At 39.1% G+C, this 15,072-nt stretch overlaps 1 protein-coding gene and 1 non-coding gene across 3 annotated transcripts in view; one reads left to right on the top strand and one right to left on the bottom strand.

Annotated features, from left to right (window-relative positions):
- Window positions 1-30: 30 nt before the first annotated feature.
- LOC122695798 lies at window positions 31-135 on the bottom strand. The gene has a single exon (XR_006341551.1). It is a non-coding gene; the product is annotated as a U6 spliceosomal RNA (small nuclear RNA).
- Window positions 136-1,157: 1,022 nt separating this feature from the next.
- The window catches only part of FBXL20 (F-box and leucine rich repeat protein 20), a 95,443-nt gene continuing 81,528 nt past the window's right edge, over window positions 1,158-15,072 (top strand). The window contains exon 1 of one of the 2 annotated variants that reach the window (XM_043904401.1): window positions 1,158-1,551. In XM_043904401.1, coding sequence (XP_043760336.1) covers window positions 1,504-1,551 — 48 coding nt within the window. In that variant the 5' untranslated portion in view covers window positions 1,158-1,503. Of the gene's footprint in view, window positions 1,552-1,630; window positions 2,363-15,072 lie in introns of those variants that run through there. The other variant, XM_043904402.1, reaches the window with a different exon arrangement.

The raw sequence follows: 15,072 nt of genomic DNA, 5'->3' as shown, positions 1-15,072 counted from the left end.
ATGTGTATGTGTAATAAAATTTTTTTTTTTTTTAATATGGAACGCTTCACAAATTTGCGTGTCATCCTTGCGCAGGGGCCATGCTAATCTTCTCTGTATCGTTCCAATTTTAGTATATGTGCTGCCGAAGCGAGCTGTGTAATAAATTTTTAACTTTTGAATACTTTTATTTATTCAGCTTTTAAAAAATCCAATCAAAATAATTTTAACAAAGTAAAAAAGTCTCCTGAGTAGTACTTGATAATGGGTTAACTGGAAAGGATAATTGAAATTAGAGAAAAACCTGTGGAAGTTTTCATCTGCTTTATTTTGCTCAAGTCACTTGTACTATCTTTTGCAGGCCTCTGTCACCAAATTCATCAATAGTTCTTGCTGGGAGAAAACTGCTCTGAGATGAGATGCAACTAAAAGGTTGTTTCTATTTGACTGACGTGAAGCAGTAACATTAACAGTGTCTGGGACAGGAGGAGGCTGTAACATCTAGACCTGGGTATGTGGGCCTGAGAATAAGTTTCTGAAGCTGGCTTCCTTTCTTAGGAAGCCCTAAGATTTTTTTTTTTTTTTTATGTAATTTTAAAAAGTGCTTGAAGGATAAGCCTTTCAGGTAAAATGTGCCCATTTCAGGTATAATGTGCCCGTTTAAAAGATCTCTGCACTTGTTACTCTTTAAGTAAGCTCATCTCTTAAATCAGACATTCATAATAAGCCAATCACTTTAAAGTGCAAATGAAAAATGCTAGGAAAACAAAATCATCTACTTTGGAATACAATTAGAAGTAGTCCAGCCAGGACTGCTAGAATTTGTGATACAGTTTCTAATATTTTATCTTTGGGATATAATTCTGTGATTTTCCGCTCTAAAGGTAAACAAATTCCTTATTTCATAGAAATCAGATCATAAGTTTCGAGACCTGGAATTGCTAAAGGATACTGTGACATATACCATGACACAATCCAGCTTCTAGGGAAAGAGAGAGAATGTTAACCATTGGGCAAGCTCCCCACCTCCCCGCCCCGCACCGCCTACTCGTTCAGACACGCTTGTTTCTCCCGCCAAAGTGGCGTCAGGATCAGGCTCTCACCAACCAGAGCGCTGATTGGAGGGCGGGTAAGCGCTAGAGCCCATTGGGTGCCAGCGGCGGTCGGGCGGCAGAGGGGCGGGGGAAGTCAAGGCCTTTCTGCCTCACCCGCCCCCACCTCCACCAAAGCGCGCCCCTCCCCCAGCAAAAGAAATGGTCGCTCAGCTTCTGCACTGCACCCCCTGACCACAAGGCACGAGGTGCGGCCTCGCCGCTCGTCCTCAGAGCAGACGGCAGCGCAACTGTCCCCCCTGATTCATGCACAGGGAGATCCACGTCCCGCAGCGGCCCCCCAAGCCTCACTGCAACACCCGGTAATGCAATCCACGGAGGCGGGGGAGGCGGCAGCAGCGGCGGCAACAGCGGCGGCGGCGAAAGCAGCAGCAGCACTGCCCCAATCTAGAGACTACCAGAAAGGAGGAAAATGGCTCCGAGCAGGGACCGCCTGCTGCACTTTGGGTTCAAGGCGACAGTGAGTGATAGGGGACGGGAAGCTGGGTGGCTGGGAAGGACATGTGTGCCAACACGGGCTACTGGGAAGCGACAAGACTTAAGGGGCTGGGAGGACAAGACAGACAGCTCAAGTGCTTGGTGGGTTGGTGCGTGCTGCCTGTCGCGGAGGGAGAGGAGGGGGCTCGGGTGCTGTGTGCAGTTGTCCTGCTTTCTTCTCTCTCACCGGTCGGCGAGCACGCGCGCACTCGCACCCGCCCCACAGCCCCTCCCATAGACAAATACACACAGACATACAGGCACTTCCCTGCCTCTCCTTCTCGCGGTGGGCTTGTCTGCCTTGGAGGCGAGAGCGGGCTCGCGCCGCCGCCACCGCCGCCACCGCCGCCGCGCTCCCGTAGTTCTTGGGCTGACGGCCGCGGGCTGTACCCGGGGGTGGGGGAGGGGTGGTCCTGCGCCGCTGCGCGCTCCTCCTCCTCCCCCTCCCCACGCTGTTCCGAGGCCCGGGCGGCTCTGCCCAATGAGGAGCGGCGTTGCTGGCATGTGGGGAGTGTTTTTGTTTTGGGTTGAAGTTGAGGCTGAGAAGAGAGAAGAGCTAGCGACGAGCAGTCGTCGCCACTATCGCGGTAGGAGGAGGAGGCCCTGCTGGAGTCGAGAGGTCTCTCCTCCCCGCCGACGGCCCCATCCCGCTGCTCCTCTAACTCCTCTCAGTACCGGAACTCCGGGGCCTGCCCGGGGCCCCCAGTCTTTGCACGCCGCAGCACCCGGCCCCGGCCGCACCCGCCGGCCCCATGAGGAGGGACGTGAACGGAGTGACCAAGAGCAGGTTTGAGGTGTGCGCTTGGGGCGGGGGCGGGGGGGGGAAGGGGGGCGGGCGCTAGGGTCCCGTGAAAAAGACTATTTCCGCTCTCATGCCCCGGAAAATTCGCTCCGCACCGAATCTCCTCTCTCGCCTGGCGCCGTCACCCACTGGCCTCTGGGGCTGCCACACTTCTCTCCCGTTTCTCGCCCCCCAAAAGCTTGGTGCAGCCCGGCTTCCCTTGTCCTCCTGGCTGGTCGCTTCCTGCGTCTTCCACTCGCGGGCCCTGGCGGGGGATTAGCTCTGGCGCCTTAATTCCCCCTCCCCCCAATATCACTCAGCTTTCCATTCTTCACACAACCCTTGGCTTGCCTCTCTTCACCCGGCAGAAAAAGCATCACAGCTGCGATCGACCGGAGGGACCTCGTTTCTTTTCTTTCTGCCACTTTATTCTTGAAGCGAGGGGGAAATTATGGGCCCGGGACTTTTTCTCTTGAGTTTGAGACACTTTGGTTAAACTAGGGGAGTAGGGGTGGTAGACTGAGATGATAGAAACGTCCACGGGTTTTCGGTGCTGTGTGGTCTGGGTATTGTTCTGGTACTTCCTCTTCTTTCCCTTGTGGTCTGTACTTCTGTAGCTCATTGTTTCTGGGAACTCTTAGATGTGTACAGGCTTTGAGATTGGGACGAAGGTCTGAGAGACTTAAGACAATCCTTTCAAGTTCCTTTGTCTCTGAGAACTTTTCCTCCGATGAGAGAGGTTTTAGTAGCGAAATTTTGGAGTGGATGAAGAAAGAAAACATCTGAAAGCATCTTTAGGAAGTAGGCAGTGTTGGGAAATGATTCCTTTGGGAAGGGAAGTATTGTAACTACAGGTGAATTGCTGTAGTATAGTAATATACGGGGAGGTTTGTTGAGTGGACAAGAAAGAGAAACAACAGCAAGAAGAGTAAATGTTAACCTGGCCTTTTTTGACAGAGAATCAGGCTGACCTGGAATCACTCACCTTCAGTGTACATCTCACTTGATGTTTTTCTTCATTTTCATTTGGAGGATGAAATTGTAAAACAGTGAGACAGAAGTTTCAGGAAACTTGCCAACTAAGCGTAGAGGATGAAATCGTTACCTAAGGGTCTTCAGTTTAATCTTTTCCTTGATTTCTTTTTATGCTTATGGAGAAAATATTTTAATTTACCCACAAAGGTCAAGACAGGAAGTGTTTGGGGAGAGTTTAAATTCAGAGGTACAACGTTACTGCAGCGCCAGGAGTGGAGAAAATCAAGGAATTGGTCTCGTTAGAGTTAGTCATGGGAAGATACTATTACAGTAGGTTATGTTTGTGTTGACTTTAATAGGACTTTATGTTGCCCTGATGTAGAGAGACCCAGAAAGCTTAATTTATGATGGTTTCATATTCAGTACTACTGTAAAAGTCCAGACTGTCGTTAGAATTACCAAATAGACATTTAACAGTTAGCAGAAATCTTCAAAGGAAACCCAAATAGTGGAGAATTGAGTGGAGGATAACCTTTCGCCATTGCAGTCAGCTCTTTATCATTTTGCTATTCACTTTTAGGTTATGTGAGTAATTGTTGGAAATTTGTAGTTTGTGCTTTAAAATTGTATCACTATATCCTGTTTTTATACTTATATTTTAATTTGTAGTTTATCTGTACTGGTGGTTCTAAAACAATAAGAAAATGTATTGCTTTATTAAGCATATCTGTGTTGATTGGTATTAACTGGGAACCAAAGTTTTCTGAAAATGAGAACAATAAGAATGAGAGAGGGAACACCCGTCCTTCTACAGTGTTTGTGATTAAAATGTTTATTTGTAAACAAAAAGCTACTCTTACTATGATGTGAAGTGTTAGTTTTTGTTGTTATTGAGTCTCCAAGTCAGTATCTGACTCTTCAAAACCCCATGGAAGTGTTCATGCTGGAATACAAATGAGAAGGGACTGCAAATGATACCTGTTAATGAGTTTCCTTATCTGAATATTTTTAAAATCATGTACCCCTTAATGACCTAATTTACAAGTAATAAAACAGTAAACTATTTGGTCTCTCATGAAATAATACACTTATTGCTAATTCATTGAAAACATTTTAAATGTTTACTTTCAGTGGATAAAAGGTGTAGATAAGATAAGCAGGTTTCTCATATCTAAAAATTTACATCACATTTTTTAAATTCTCATAATCTCAGAAGGTTTTTAAAAGACTGATAATTTTATAATTGTAAGTAGGTAGCTTTGAGGATTTATCTAAGTATAGGAAATTTCTATAGCAGATATGTAACAACTAATTTCAAGTTAGTTATGGTTAATACAACAAGTGAAAGATTATTTTCTTTTGCTTGGCCACTTTTTGGCGGGGGATAACTAAAACTTTTTTGTTTAATTATTTAAAGTCTTTTTATAGGGAATATTCTTGTGTATTATGCTTTTGAATGTTGTAAGTGCCAGCCGCACACTTTAAATCTCACTCTCAGTTAGAACGGTAAAAAACAAAACAAAATATTTTTTTAAGTTAAATCAGGGGAGAAGAGTACCTATTAGGCAGCTATATAGCATCCTGTGAAATAGCCAAGTAGATGACTGTTGGATAAAAGAGTTTAAAAAAGATATGCAGATGTGAAAATTGTTTTTTGTTGTATCACTTTGGCATTAGATCTACACAGTAATAACCCTTATAAGTTAAAATAATGTGTACTAAATTGTTTTAGTCTTTTAATTGAAACTCATTCAAATACTTGTATGTTACTTGTAGTACACTTTGTTTTGTGGCAACTTTGGATAATTTCCTTTCAAATTTAAAAATGATTATTCAATGTGTCCTGTATGTCAGGTGCACTGAGATAGATGTTTTTACCTCTGTTACTTCTAATTCTCACAATTCTATTTTGAGGAAAGCTAGGGCCTGACAAGTATTCAAGTTGCACAGCTAGTACATTGGGAAGCCAAGATTCCAATCTGCATTTTTTTTTTTTAACTCCACTCCATCATTCTGGTCTGTTTTTAGCATTACATAGTATAAAAGCTCATAAAATGTGAGAAAGAGCTTTTCTAAAGTTCTCTATCCAGCATGTTTTATTTCGCTTTTGCTATTGAGAGAATATAGCTGTCCTTCATTTTAAGTACTGTAACTAGTACTATCTTAACATAGTGACATTAATGACAGACACGTGTCAGGCTAGCCCTTGAATCCAAGTTTAGATTTTTTTTTAGTTAAGCCTCTCCACTTTGTCATACTTAGTTAGCTCCATTATAAGAATGTAGTACTATTGGAGGAAAAATTCTATCTTATTTGGATTTATTAAAAAGTATAATCTAAGAAAAATATATTAGTAACATTCACTGACATTCTCATACTATTTTACAGTTTAATCAGTGCTTGGAGAAGTTAAGACTCACATAGTTAGGAAGTGATAAGTTCCAGTTTGGGTATTTTGAAACATTAGGCATTATTCTTTTTTTTTTTTTTCATTATACATCGCTGCTGCTCTATCTATAATACTGAAGTTTGTTTGATTAGGTTGTAATATTTCTTTACCTGCTTCACTTTGTCCAAAATAAGAAAAATCATAAACTGTTTTGTGGCAGAAAGAAGTTACTGTGTTGGGAGTTAACACTTGATTTAGTTAATCTTGATTTTTTTTTAGTTAATTTTGATTTTTGTCAACCAACTGACTATAGCTTTGGTCATCTCTTTTCACTTCTCTGGTTTGGTCATTTACCTCCTCTGTAAGAAAAAGGAGTTAAAATCAATTACTAATGTTCGTTTTATTCCAGATCCTGTGAATCTAATTTTTTATTAAAAGCTGACCTTGGTCGTTTCTTCTGAAATAGCCACCCCAGTATTTGTTAAAGTTTGTAGGCTCAGTCACAGAGTTTAGTTAAAACTGCAGTAGTGACCCTTTTTTCCCTTAAGGTTTTATCCTCTAATCTAAAGAACATTCTGCATAGTAAATAACTGTATTTTCCAAGTTGGTACATGTGGAAAATGTTATATATATTTTCCAGTGGGTGAGAGTCATTTGTTTCACTCTATTTGAAAGGACTTGCAATGGGAGGAGAACTAGTGAAAGTAAGGAATTTTGTTTTTAACACTTTAGAGATTGGTTTGAAAGCAATTACCTGTTACTGAACACTACTATAGAAAATCAAAATTAGAAGTGTGCTTTTTAGGCTCATTCAGACAATCTGTTCTTTTTTTAATAGTGTTACTGATGTTTCTTTATTTTACAACCATAGGCCCTTTTGAAGCACAGTACATTGTGTCATGTACTTATATTGTGTTCACTCATTACTTAAACATATGTTTGTATCTTGCTACAGTATACATAAGATAAATAGCTAGGTACTGGAAATTATGCTTAAGTCATTAATTTTTTTTAACTTGGCAGAAACTGTACAAAATGTATTGTTGATATTTAAGTCCTACGTTATAAGATGTAATCTATTTCTACATTGAAGATTTTCATTCATTAAAGCAGTATTTCTGTTAGAAGTATCCACACTTAAAGTCATGTCTTCATGTTCTAGGCCATTTGTCAGTTTTTAGCTGTTGGTGTTGTTTTTTAATCTTAATTTTTAAAATCCTTCTATTTTCATCTTCGGAGTTGTATCTTTTCGAATTTTGGTATCACTTTTCTTGCAGATTAATGAGTACTTTTTTTATTCCTAGCTCTTAGATTACTGTTTCTCAACTGGTGACAGATTGGAAACTAAATTAAAAATTTCAGTAATCTAACTAGTACTGTGGTTTTGCAAGGGTATTTTTAGATGTCCAAAATAAAATATTCCGTTACACTAGGAAAATCCAAGGGAGGGAGGAAGAAGAAAGAATGCCCTTAAACTGACCAAATTTAGCTGCTGTGCATAGTTGCTTTTACACTGTTTTCCTATTTAATATCCAAGAATTCATAAATTCTTAAATCAGACCCCCACCCAAAAATCGCCTCAGAATAATGAAGGCATCCAACTGTGGTTTGTTTTTTTTTCCAACTGGTGTTTTATATATCTTAATGCACTTGGACCCATTTGATAAAAAGATTTTAACTTAATAATAGCCACTAACGGTAGGTGGTAGTATTGAACTACCTGTGCTTGATTCATGTTGCTTAATTATATAACTTTTAAAAATATATGTATTTAAATGTAATAAATCCAAAACAGATTTGCATTAGCTCTTGAAGACGATTTCTGTTAAAAGAATGGCATTGCTGGCTAGTTATTTTCAGCACATATCAAATAAGTATTTAGCAGGCATGTGATTTAAAGGTATAGGTAAGTAATCTCTTTATTCCCTAATCATATTTCCTCTCATTTGATTTTATGATATTTTGTTGTCTTTATTAAGCCACATATTTGACAGTTGTAATCAGATGGAAATATAGTTAATTTAATCCATTTTGCTGTCTTTTAAGTTTCTATGAATTAAAAGTCACCTGTTAATAAAACATGGTAAACAAGGATTTAGTCAGTTATGAAACAGGTATTGGCTGTGTCTTCTGTCATTTTTGTCCTTGATCCCAGGAATTTCTAGTAAAAACTAAAAAAGGAAATAGAACACTGTGAAAGTAAATAGTATATTGATTTTATGCATTACTTTGGTGCTAAGACACAAGTCATATCTAATAACAAGGAGGTCAAGATAGGCAATATATCAAATGCCTGCCCAATTTTATATTATCAAATGTACCACCTGTTATGATATTTGCTGGTGAGTGAGACTTTCTGATCAACCGAAGGATGCAGGCAGATATAATTTCACAATCATTTAAAAGTGAAAAATGGAAAAGCATTCTCAGTTTCTTACTTGTAATTTGCAGTAGTAAGAATATGCCATAGGTATGGCTATTCTGAGAGGCTTTGAGTTTGTTTTACTGTATGCAGAATGAGAATTTATGTGACAGGAGGGACAGGCAAAAAGAAAGCAGTAAAATTTTAAATGTAGAATACCTCTTGTTTTATGCTTCCCTCCAGGGAAAGTCATTGCCAACTGCTTTTATTCTGAATTGCAGTTACCATCAAAGAGCCAGGTTTGTTTTATTTTTTGTCTTTTTTGTTTTGTTCAGATGGGTGGGGTGAAGAAAAAGAGAAGAGATTTATAGTTCCTTGAAAATTAACATTGTAATGTTAAGTATAAATGTTAGTTAGCTACAGTTCTCTGTTGGAATATGTTATCCTTTTTTTGTCATCTTTTTTTTGAGCTAGATCATCTATATATTTTAATGTTCTAATTTTGAAATTAATTTGAGTAAGGAGAGAATGAAAACATTAAGATGACATCTTTAGGATTTTATAGAAAGGAATAACTTCTTAACTAGGAAACACATGCGTAAGTATTTTATATACACATATACATGTGTATCTGTGTGCCTGAGGGTAAGTTGTCTCTCTGTACCTCCATTGTCTCAACTCTTAAGGTTCCTTCCAGCATGGAGATTGTATGATTCTCTCTAAATAAATCCCCCAGGTTGCTGTGAGTTGGAGATTAGATACTCAGTTTATTGCCAGTGTTCTTACATTTCTTTGTTTCTAACTACTATTACAGTAAACACAAAACAGCCTTTGTGACCTGACCCTATATTTATTTACTTATTAATTAAATACTATTATATATAAATATTCTTTATTTTATATACACTTTATTTCATTTTTGGCTGTGCTGAGTCCTTGTTGCTGCATGGCCTTTTCTCTAGTTGCGGCCAGCAGGGGCCACTCTCTCGTTGCGCTGTGGGCTTCTCATTGCAGAGGCTTCTCTTGCTGTGGAGCATGGACTTGAGGGCATGGGCTTCAGCAGTCTCCGCACATGCGCTCAGTAGTTGCGGCTCCTAGACTCTAGAGCATAGGCTTAACAGTTGTGTCTCTGGGGCTTGGTTGCCCTGCAGCATGTGGGATCTTCTCAGATCAGGGATCAAACGTGTGCCTCCTGCATTGGCAGGAGGATTCTTTACCACTGAGTCACCAGGGAAGCCCCTCTGACCCTATGCATGTATATCTGTATACAGATACGGCTGTTGTTCAGTCGCCAACTCATGTCCGACTCCATTTCCCGGAGTTTGTCCAAGTTCATGTCCAGTGAATCGGTATACCATCCAACCATCTCATCTTCTGTTGCCCTCTTCTTTTGCCTTCAAACTTTCCCATTTTCAGCTTTTCCAATGAATCAGCTGTCTGCATCAGGTGGCCAAAGTATTGAAGCTTCAGCTTTAACATTAGTCCTTCCAAAGAGTGTTCAGGATTGATTTCCTTTAAGATTGACTGGTTTGATCTCCTTGTCTTCCAAGGGACTCTCAAGAGTCTTCTCGAGCACCACAATTCGAAAGCATCAACTCTTTGTTGCTCTGCCTTCTTTATTGTCCAGCTTTCACATCCGTACATGACTACTGGAAAAATCATAGCCTTAACTATATGGACTTCTGTCTGCAAAGTGATGCCTTTGCTTTTTAACACACTGTCTGGGTTTGTCATAGCTTTCCTACCAGGAAGCAATCATCTTCTAATTTCATGGCTGCAGTCACCATCCACAGCGATTTTATAGCCCAAGAAGAGAAAATCTATTGCGGCTTCTACTTTTTCCCCTTCTATTTACCATAAAGTGATGGGACTGGATGACATGATCTTAGTTTTTTGACTGCTCAGTTTTAAGCTGACTTTTTCACTCTCCTCCTTCACCTTCATCAAGAGACTCTTTAGTTCCTTTTTGCTTTCTGCCATTAGAGTGGTATCATCTGCATATCTGAGGTTGATATTTCTCCCAACAGTCTTGATTCCAGCTTGTTTGCGCTTCATCCAGCCCAGCATTTTGCATAATGTGCTCTGCATTTAAGTTAAATAAACAGGATGACAATAAACAGCCGTTCTCAATCCTGAACCAGTTGGTTGTTCCATATGGGGTTCTAACTGTTTCTTCTTGACCCTCATACAGATTTCTCAGGAGACAGGTAAGATGGTCTGGTATTCCCATCTCTTTAAAGAGTTTTCCACAGTTTGTTGTGATCCACACAGTCAAAGGCTTTAGTGTAGTCAGTGAAACAGAGGTAGATGTTTTTCTGGAATTCTCTTGCTTTCTGTATGATCCAGCAAATGTTGGCAGTTTGATCTCTGGCTCCTGTGCCTTTTCTAAACCCAGCTTGAACATCTGAAAGTTCTCAGTTCACATAATGCTGAAGCCTAGCTTGGAGGATTTTGAGCATAACCTTATTAGCATAGGAAATAAGTGTAATTGTCTAATGGTTTGAACATTCTTTAGTACTGCCCTTCTTGGGAATTGGGATGAGGATTGACCTTTTTCAGTCATGTGGCCGTTGCTCAGTTTTCCAAATTTGCTGACATATTGAGTGCAGCACTTTAATAGTATCAGATATGTTATATCTGTTTGAATGATTTTTGCCAAGGCGTGAGGAATAGGTATAATGATTGTGTGATATCCTGGAGTTTAGTGTGTTATGATTCAGTTTTTAATATTTTTGGAATTTATATATTTGTATAAAGAGAACCTATTTAAAAGCATTAGCTTTAAAGTCTGAGTTTGTACCCTGGCTTTGCCATTTACCATCTGTATGAACTTAGTGTGCGTGTGTGCTTGGTTGCACACACTGTGTCTGACTCTTTGTGACCCCGTGAACTGTGTCTCACCAGGCTCTTCTGTCCATGGGATTCTCCAGGCAAGATTATTGGAGTGGGTTGCCGTTTTCTCCAGGGGATATTCTCGACTCGGAGATCAAACCTGGGTCTCCTGCATTGGCAGGTGCATTCTTTACCTCTGAGCCACGTGAGAAGCCCTGTGTGACCTAAGACAAGTCATTTACTCTGTCAAAGTCTCAAATTTTCAATATCTAAAAAATGGGTATAAAACCTACTACACTGGATTATAAAGATTAAATTCTATGATGTTTTTATAACATTGAGCAAACATTGTACATGGTCTATTGTACGATAAGGGCTCAATAAATGATGCCTATTATTATATTACTTTCTGGAGTGAAAGTGGTTTTGAGTAGATTTTTCGTAAATCATTGTTTTAAATAGTTTAAAGGAATATACTATTTAAAGGAAAAAGTATTACAAAGGAAAGAATGTAACTAATGATTCCTTTTCCTCTGATTCAATTTTATAAGTTGGGTTTATTGGACAGGAACACCTATGAATTTTAATCAGTGTAGTTGAACTATGTAGTTGAACCTATAGAGTTTAATCAGTAATAATTTGATGATGTTTATATGGAGTTTATACTGTAACCATTATTGTGTTCACTGTTAGGCAGATGTGGGTAAATGTCTCCTAAGATGAGAATCTGGAACCAAATTGTAAGTTGACATATAAAACAGTCAGCTTTTACCCAAGAAACTGGTCATTTTTCCTTTTCTGTTTTGTAGAAAATAAAGCTATGGCATGACTGAACATGGAGAAGTAAGTAGAGATGCCTTTATTTATTTTTAGGAGCACTGCATTGCTTTCCCCACACTCATCCTTATCAGTTTTTTGGAAAGTTGTTTACATACCTTCATGTAAAGACACTTCTGTTGCAAAAGTCACATCATAGCTTGTTTCTGCAGCCCATTTGTAGAAAGGAAACCTGATATATTTTGAAAGTGTCCTTGGATAAGTTGAGCATTTATTTAATAATGTAACTTTCCTAACATATTATCATGAATGGTAACTTCAGGAAGATAAGGGACTTAATATTCAGTATCCTTAGTCACAGCTGACTGGAGTTATACAAAAGCAGCTTCCCAAATATAGATCTACACAACAACAAAAAATGCAGTTTTACCGAGGTCAACACATTCCTTAAGAAAGAATAATTGCATTTAGATTATTTGCCTCAAAAGGTGGATTAAAGACCCTAAATGACATAAATTTCATCTGAGCACATCAGTTTGTGGTCCAGACAGAAAAATTTGGCCTAAATACAGGAGTCAAGAACTCCAGGGACCTTCTGTTTGCAGTACTGTAAACTCACACTACATACTGGGGAAAACTGCTAACTTCTCTGTCTTTACAGCTCTTAAAGAAGGTTTCCAGTATCTATTTACCTACCTTATTACAAACTGGATTAATAGTGTTTTATGCCCATTATACCTCTGTTGAAACAGAAAAGATTAAACCTAAAACTCTTACTTTAAAAATTTTTTTAAATTTATTTTTGGCTGTGCTGGGTCTTCTTGCCCCACAAGCTTTTCTCTAGTTGCGGCGAGCGGGGACTACTCTCTAGTTGCGATGTGCAGGCTTCAGTAGATGTGGCTCAGTGCTTGTGGTTCCTGGGCTCTAGAGCACAGGCTGGATCGTTGTGCCACACGGGCTTAGTTGCTCCTTGGCCTGTAGGATCTTCCTGGACCAGGGATTGAACCCGTGTCTCCTTCATTTGCAGAGGGATTCTTTACCACTGAGCCACCAGGGAAGCCCTTGAAACTCTTACTTTTTAATAATACTCCATGACTTAATTGGACAGCATTAAGGAGGAATAAATGAAACTGGATTTCATTTATGGCAACCAAATTGCATAGTAGAGATAAATAAGTAGCAATCTGAATTAGACATTTAGACTCACCAGTGAAATTTTTTGTACAATACTAATCCCTTGAAAGAATACAAAGTTAATTTGTATTTACAACTTGAACTCCATAGGGAAATCAGTTTACATACCATGGATTTGCCATCATAAAACCAGTAGCTCTTTTCAGGTTTCTGTCCTGTCCTAGATGTTTTAGCCCTAGAAGCAAGAGAAATAGCTAGTGTGTAGCACCTAAAATACAGTTATGTTACAACCTGTACATTTTACAACTGAAATACATTCAGTTATACTAATGAAACTATCATACCATGCTACAGCCTCTCAAACTACCAAGAACAAATATATCTGGGAACTCAGCAAAGCTAATCTGACCTTGTCTGGGGCACAGAAATTCTCAGTCTAGAAAACCAGGGCATGCTGTTGGTAGGAGTTTAGTTCTGTTTAAATTTTATTTAGCATTAGTATGTGTTAAATACTGATAGGTGTTAGAAATGCCAAGCTGCTCCAAAGCATTGTCTCTTCCTCAGGGAGTTTGTAATCTATATAGGAAGAAAACTGCATGCGTAAAATAATTTAGTGGGTTCTGGCAGTGTTAGCTATATGGGAGAGTTATAAGAAATGATTTCATTTCTTGGGAAACAAAGCAGTAGGATTACTAAAGAGAGAGCTAGTCAGAGTAACTGCTCTTCTCTAAAGCTGGACATTTCTCAGAAATTTAAGCAGAAATTAATCAAGGTTAGAAGAAGAGTGGATATGGGGAGAGGGGAGGAGAGGGTGAGATGTATGGAGAAAGTAACATGGAAACTCCATTACCATATGTAAAATAGATAGCCAGTGGGAATTTGCTGTGTGTCTCAGGCAGCTCAGACAGGGGCTCTGTGTCAACCTAGGGGGGTGGGACGGGGAGGGAGATGGGCGGGAGGGTCAAGAGGGAGGGGACACATGTGTACCTATGGCCGATTCATGTTGATGTTTGACAGAAAACACAATTCTGTAAAGCAGTTATCCTTCAATTTAAAAATTAATACATTTTAAAAAAGAAAACTAGTAACAGGAAAATAACACTTAGACCGGTAGTTCCAGGAACTCATTATGTAGTAAGTAGTTATACACATACTATTCCATTTGTTTTTAAGGCAAATAATAAATATTTTTAAGGAATTTATAAATAATTGAAAAATGCTGACCGTTGTATATGGAGGGCATCCTGCTAACTTCCCTTCAGTAGGACAGATATTTTGAACTCTCTTAAGTAACAGCTTAATACAGTTCCCATTTATGATTTCATTTGAACTTAGAAAAAAATCTTGTAGGTAGAGGATATTTTTCTGCTGTTTTATCGATAAGAAAGCAGATGCTCTGAAGGCTGTCATTTCCCACGTTAAATAGCCAAGTATTTAAAACCCAGAACTTCAATTCAGTTGACTTGAAGCCTGCTATATGTGCCTGTAGGGCATGCCAACTGAGAATGGGTTGTTATGAAAAATTTACCCATTGTTTGTTACTCTTTTGATCCATAGCAGGTATTTATAAGATGTTGGTTACGATTGATTAACACTTAAATTTGTGGCCGAAGAATTGAGCAAAGTTAATTTCATGTGAACTGGAAAGCGTGGGCATTGAACCTGTTCTTTGGCTTACTAGCCGACTTAAATAACTCTTAAACAACTGTGAACAAATACTTTGTATAAACCCTACCAAGTCATAAATTCCTTTTAGATATCCATGTAATAAACAATATACCACTGTTGAGAGAAAAATAATAAAAATTCAGGATACAGTATTTTATGAATAAACATACATTTCTAGGTCAAAGATCAACTAGGCTTAATGGAATAAAAGATTAATATTAGGAAGAATACTGAGAAACAAAAAGAGTGTTTAAATTATTTATTTCAATAATTTGAAATTGCATTAAAAGTAATCCCATCCATAAAGTGCAAAGTGTTCTGGAGTTATGGCCAAGATCTTTCTGACCCTTCTCCAGGGGAACTTCCTAACCCAGGGATTGAACCCAGTTCTCCCACATTGCAGGGGGACTCTTTATCAGCTGAGCCACAAGGGAAGCCCAAGAATACTGGAATGGGTAGCCTATCCCTTCTCCAGGGGATCTTCCTGACCCAGGAATTGAACCGGGGTCTCCTGCATTGCAGCTGAGCTACCAGGAAAGCCCCTCTGACCCTTCTAACATCTATCAAATATATATTCATATGAAAT

This window comes from Cervus elaphus, chromosome 5, assembly GCF_910594005.1.
Source record: "Cervus elaphus chromosome 5, mCerEla1.1, whole genome shotgun sequence".
Lineage (NCBI taxonomy): Eukaryota > Metazoa > Chordata > Mammalia > Artiodactyla > Cervidae > Cervus > Cervus elaphus.
The sequence above is the reverse complement of the archived record's forward strand: the minus strand, read 5'-3'. Positions and strand labels throughout refer to the sequence as shown.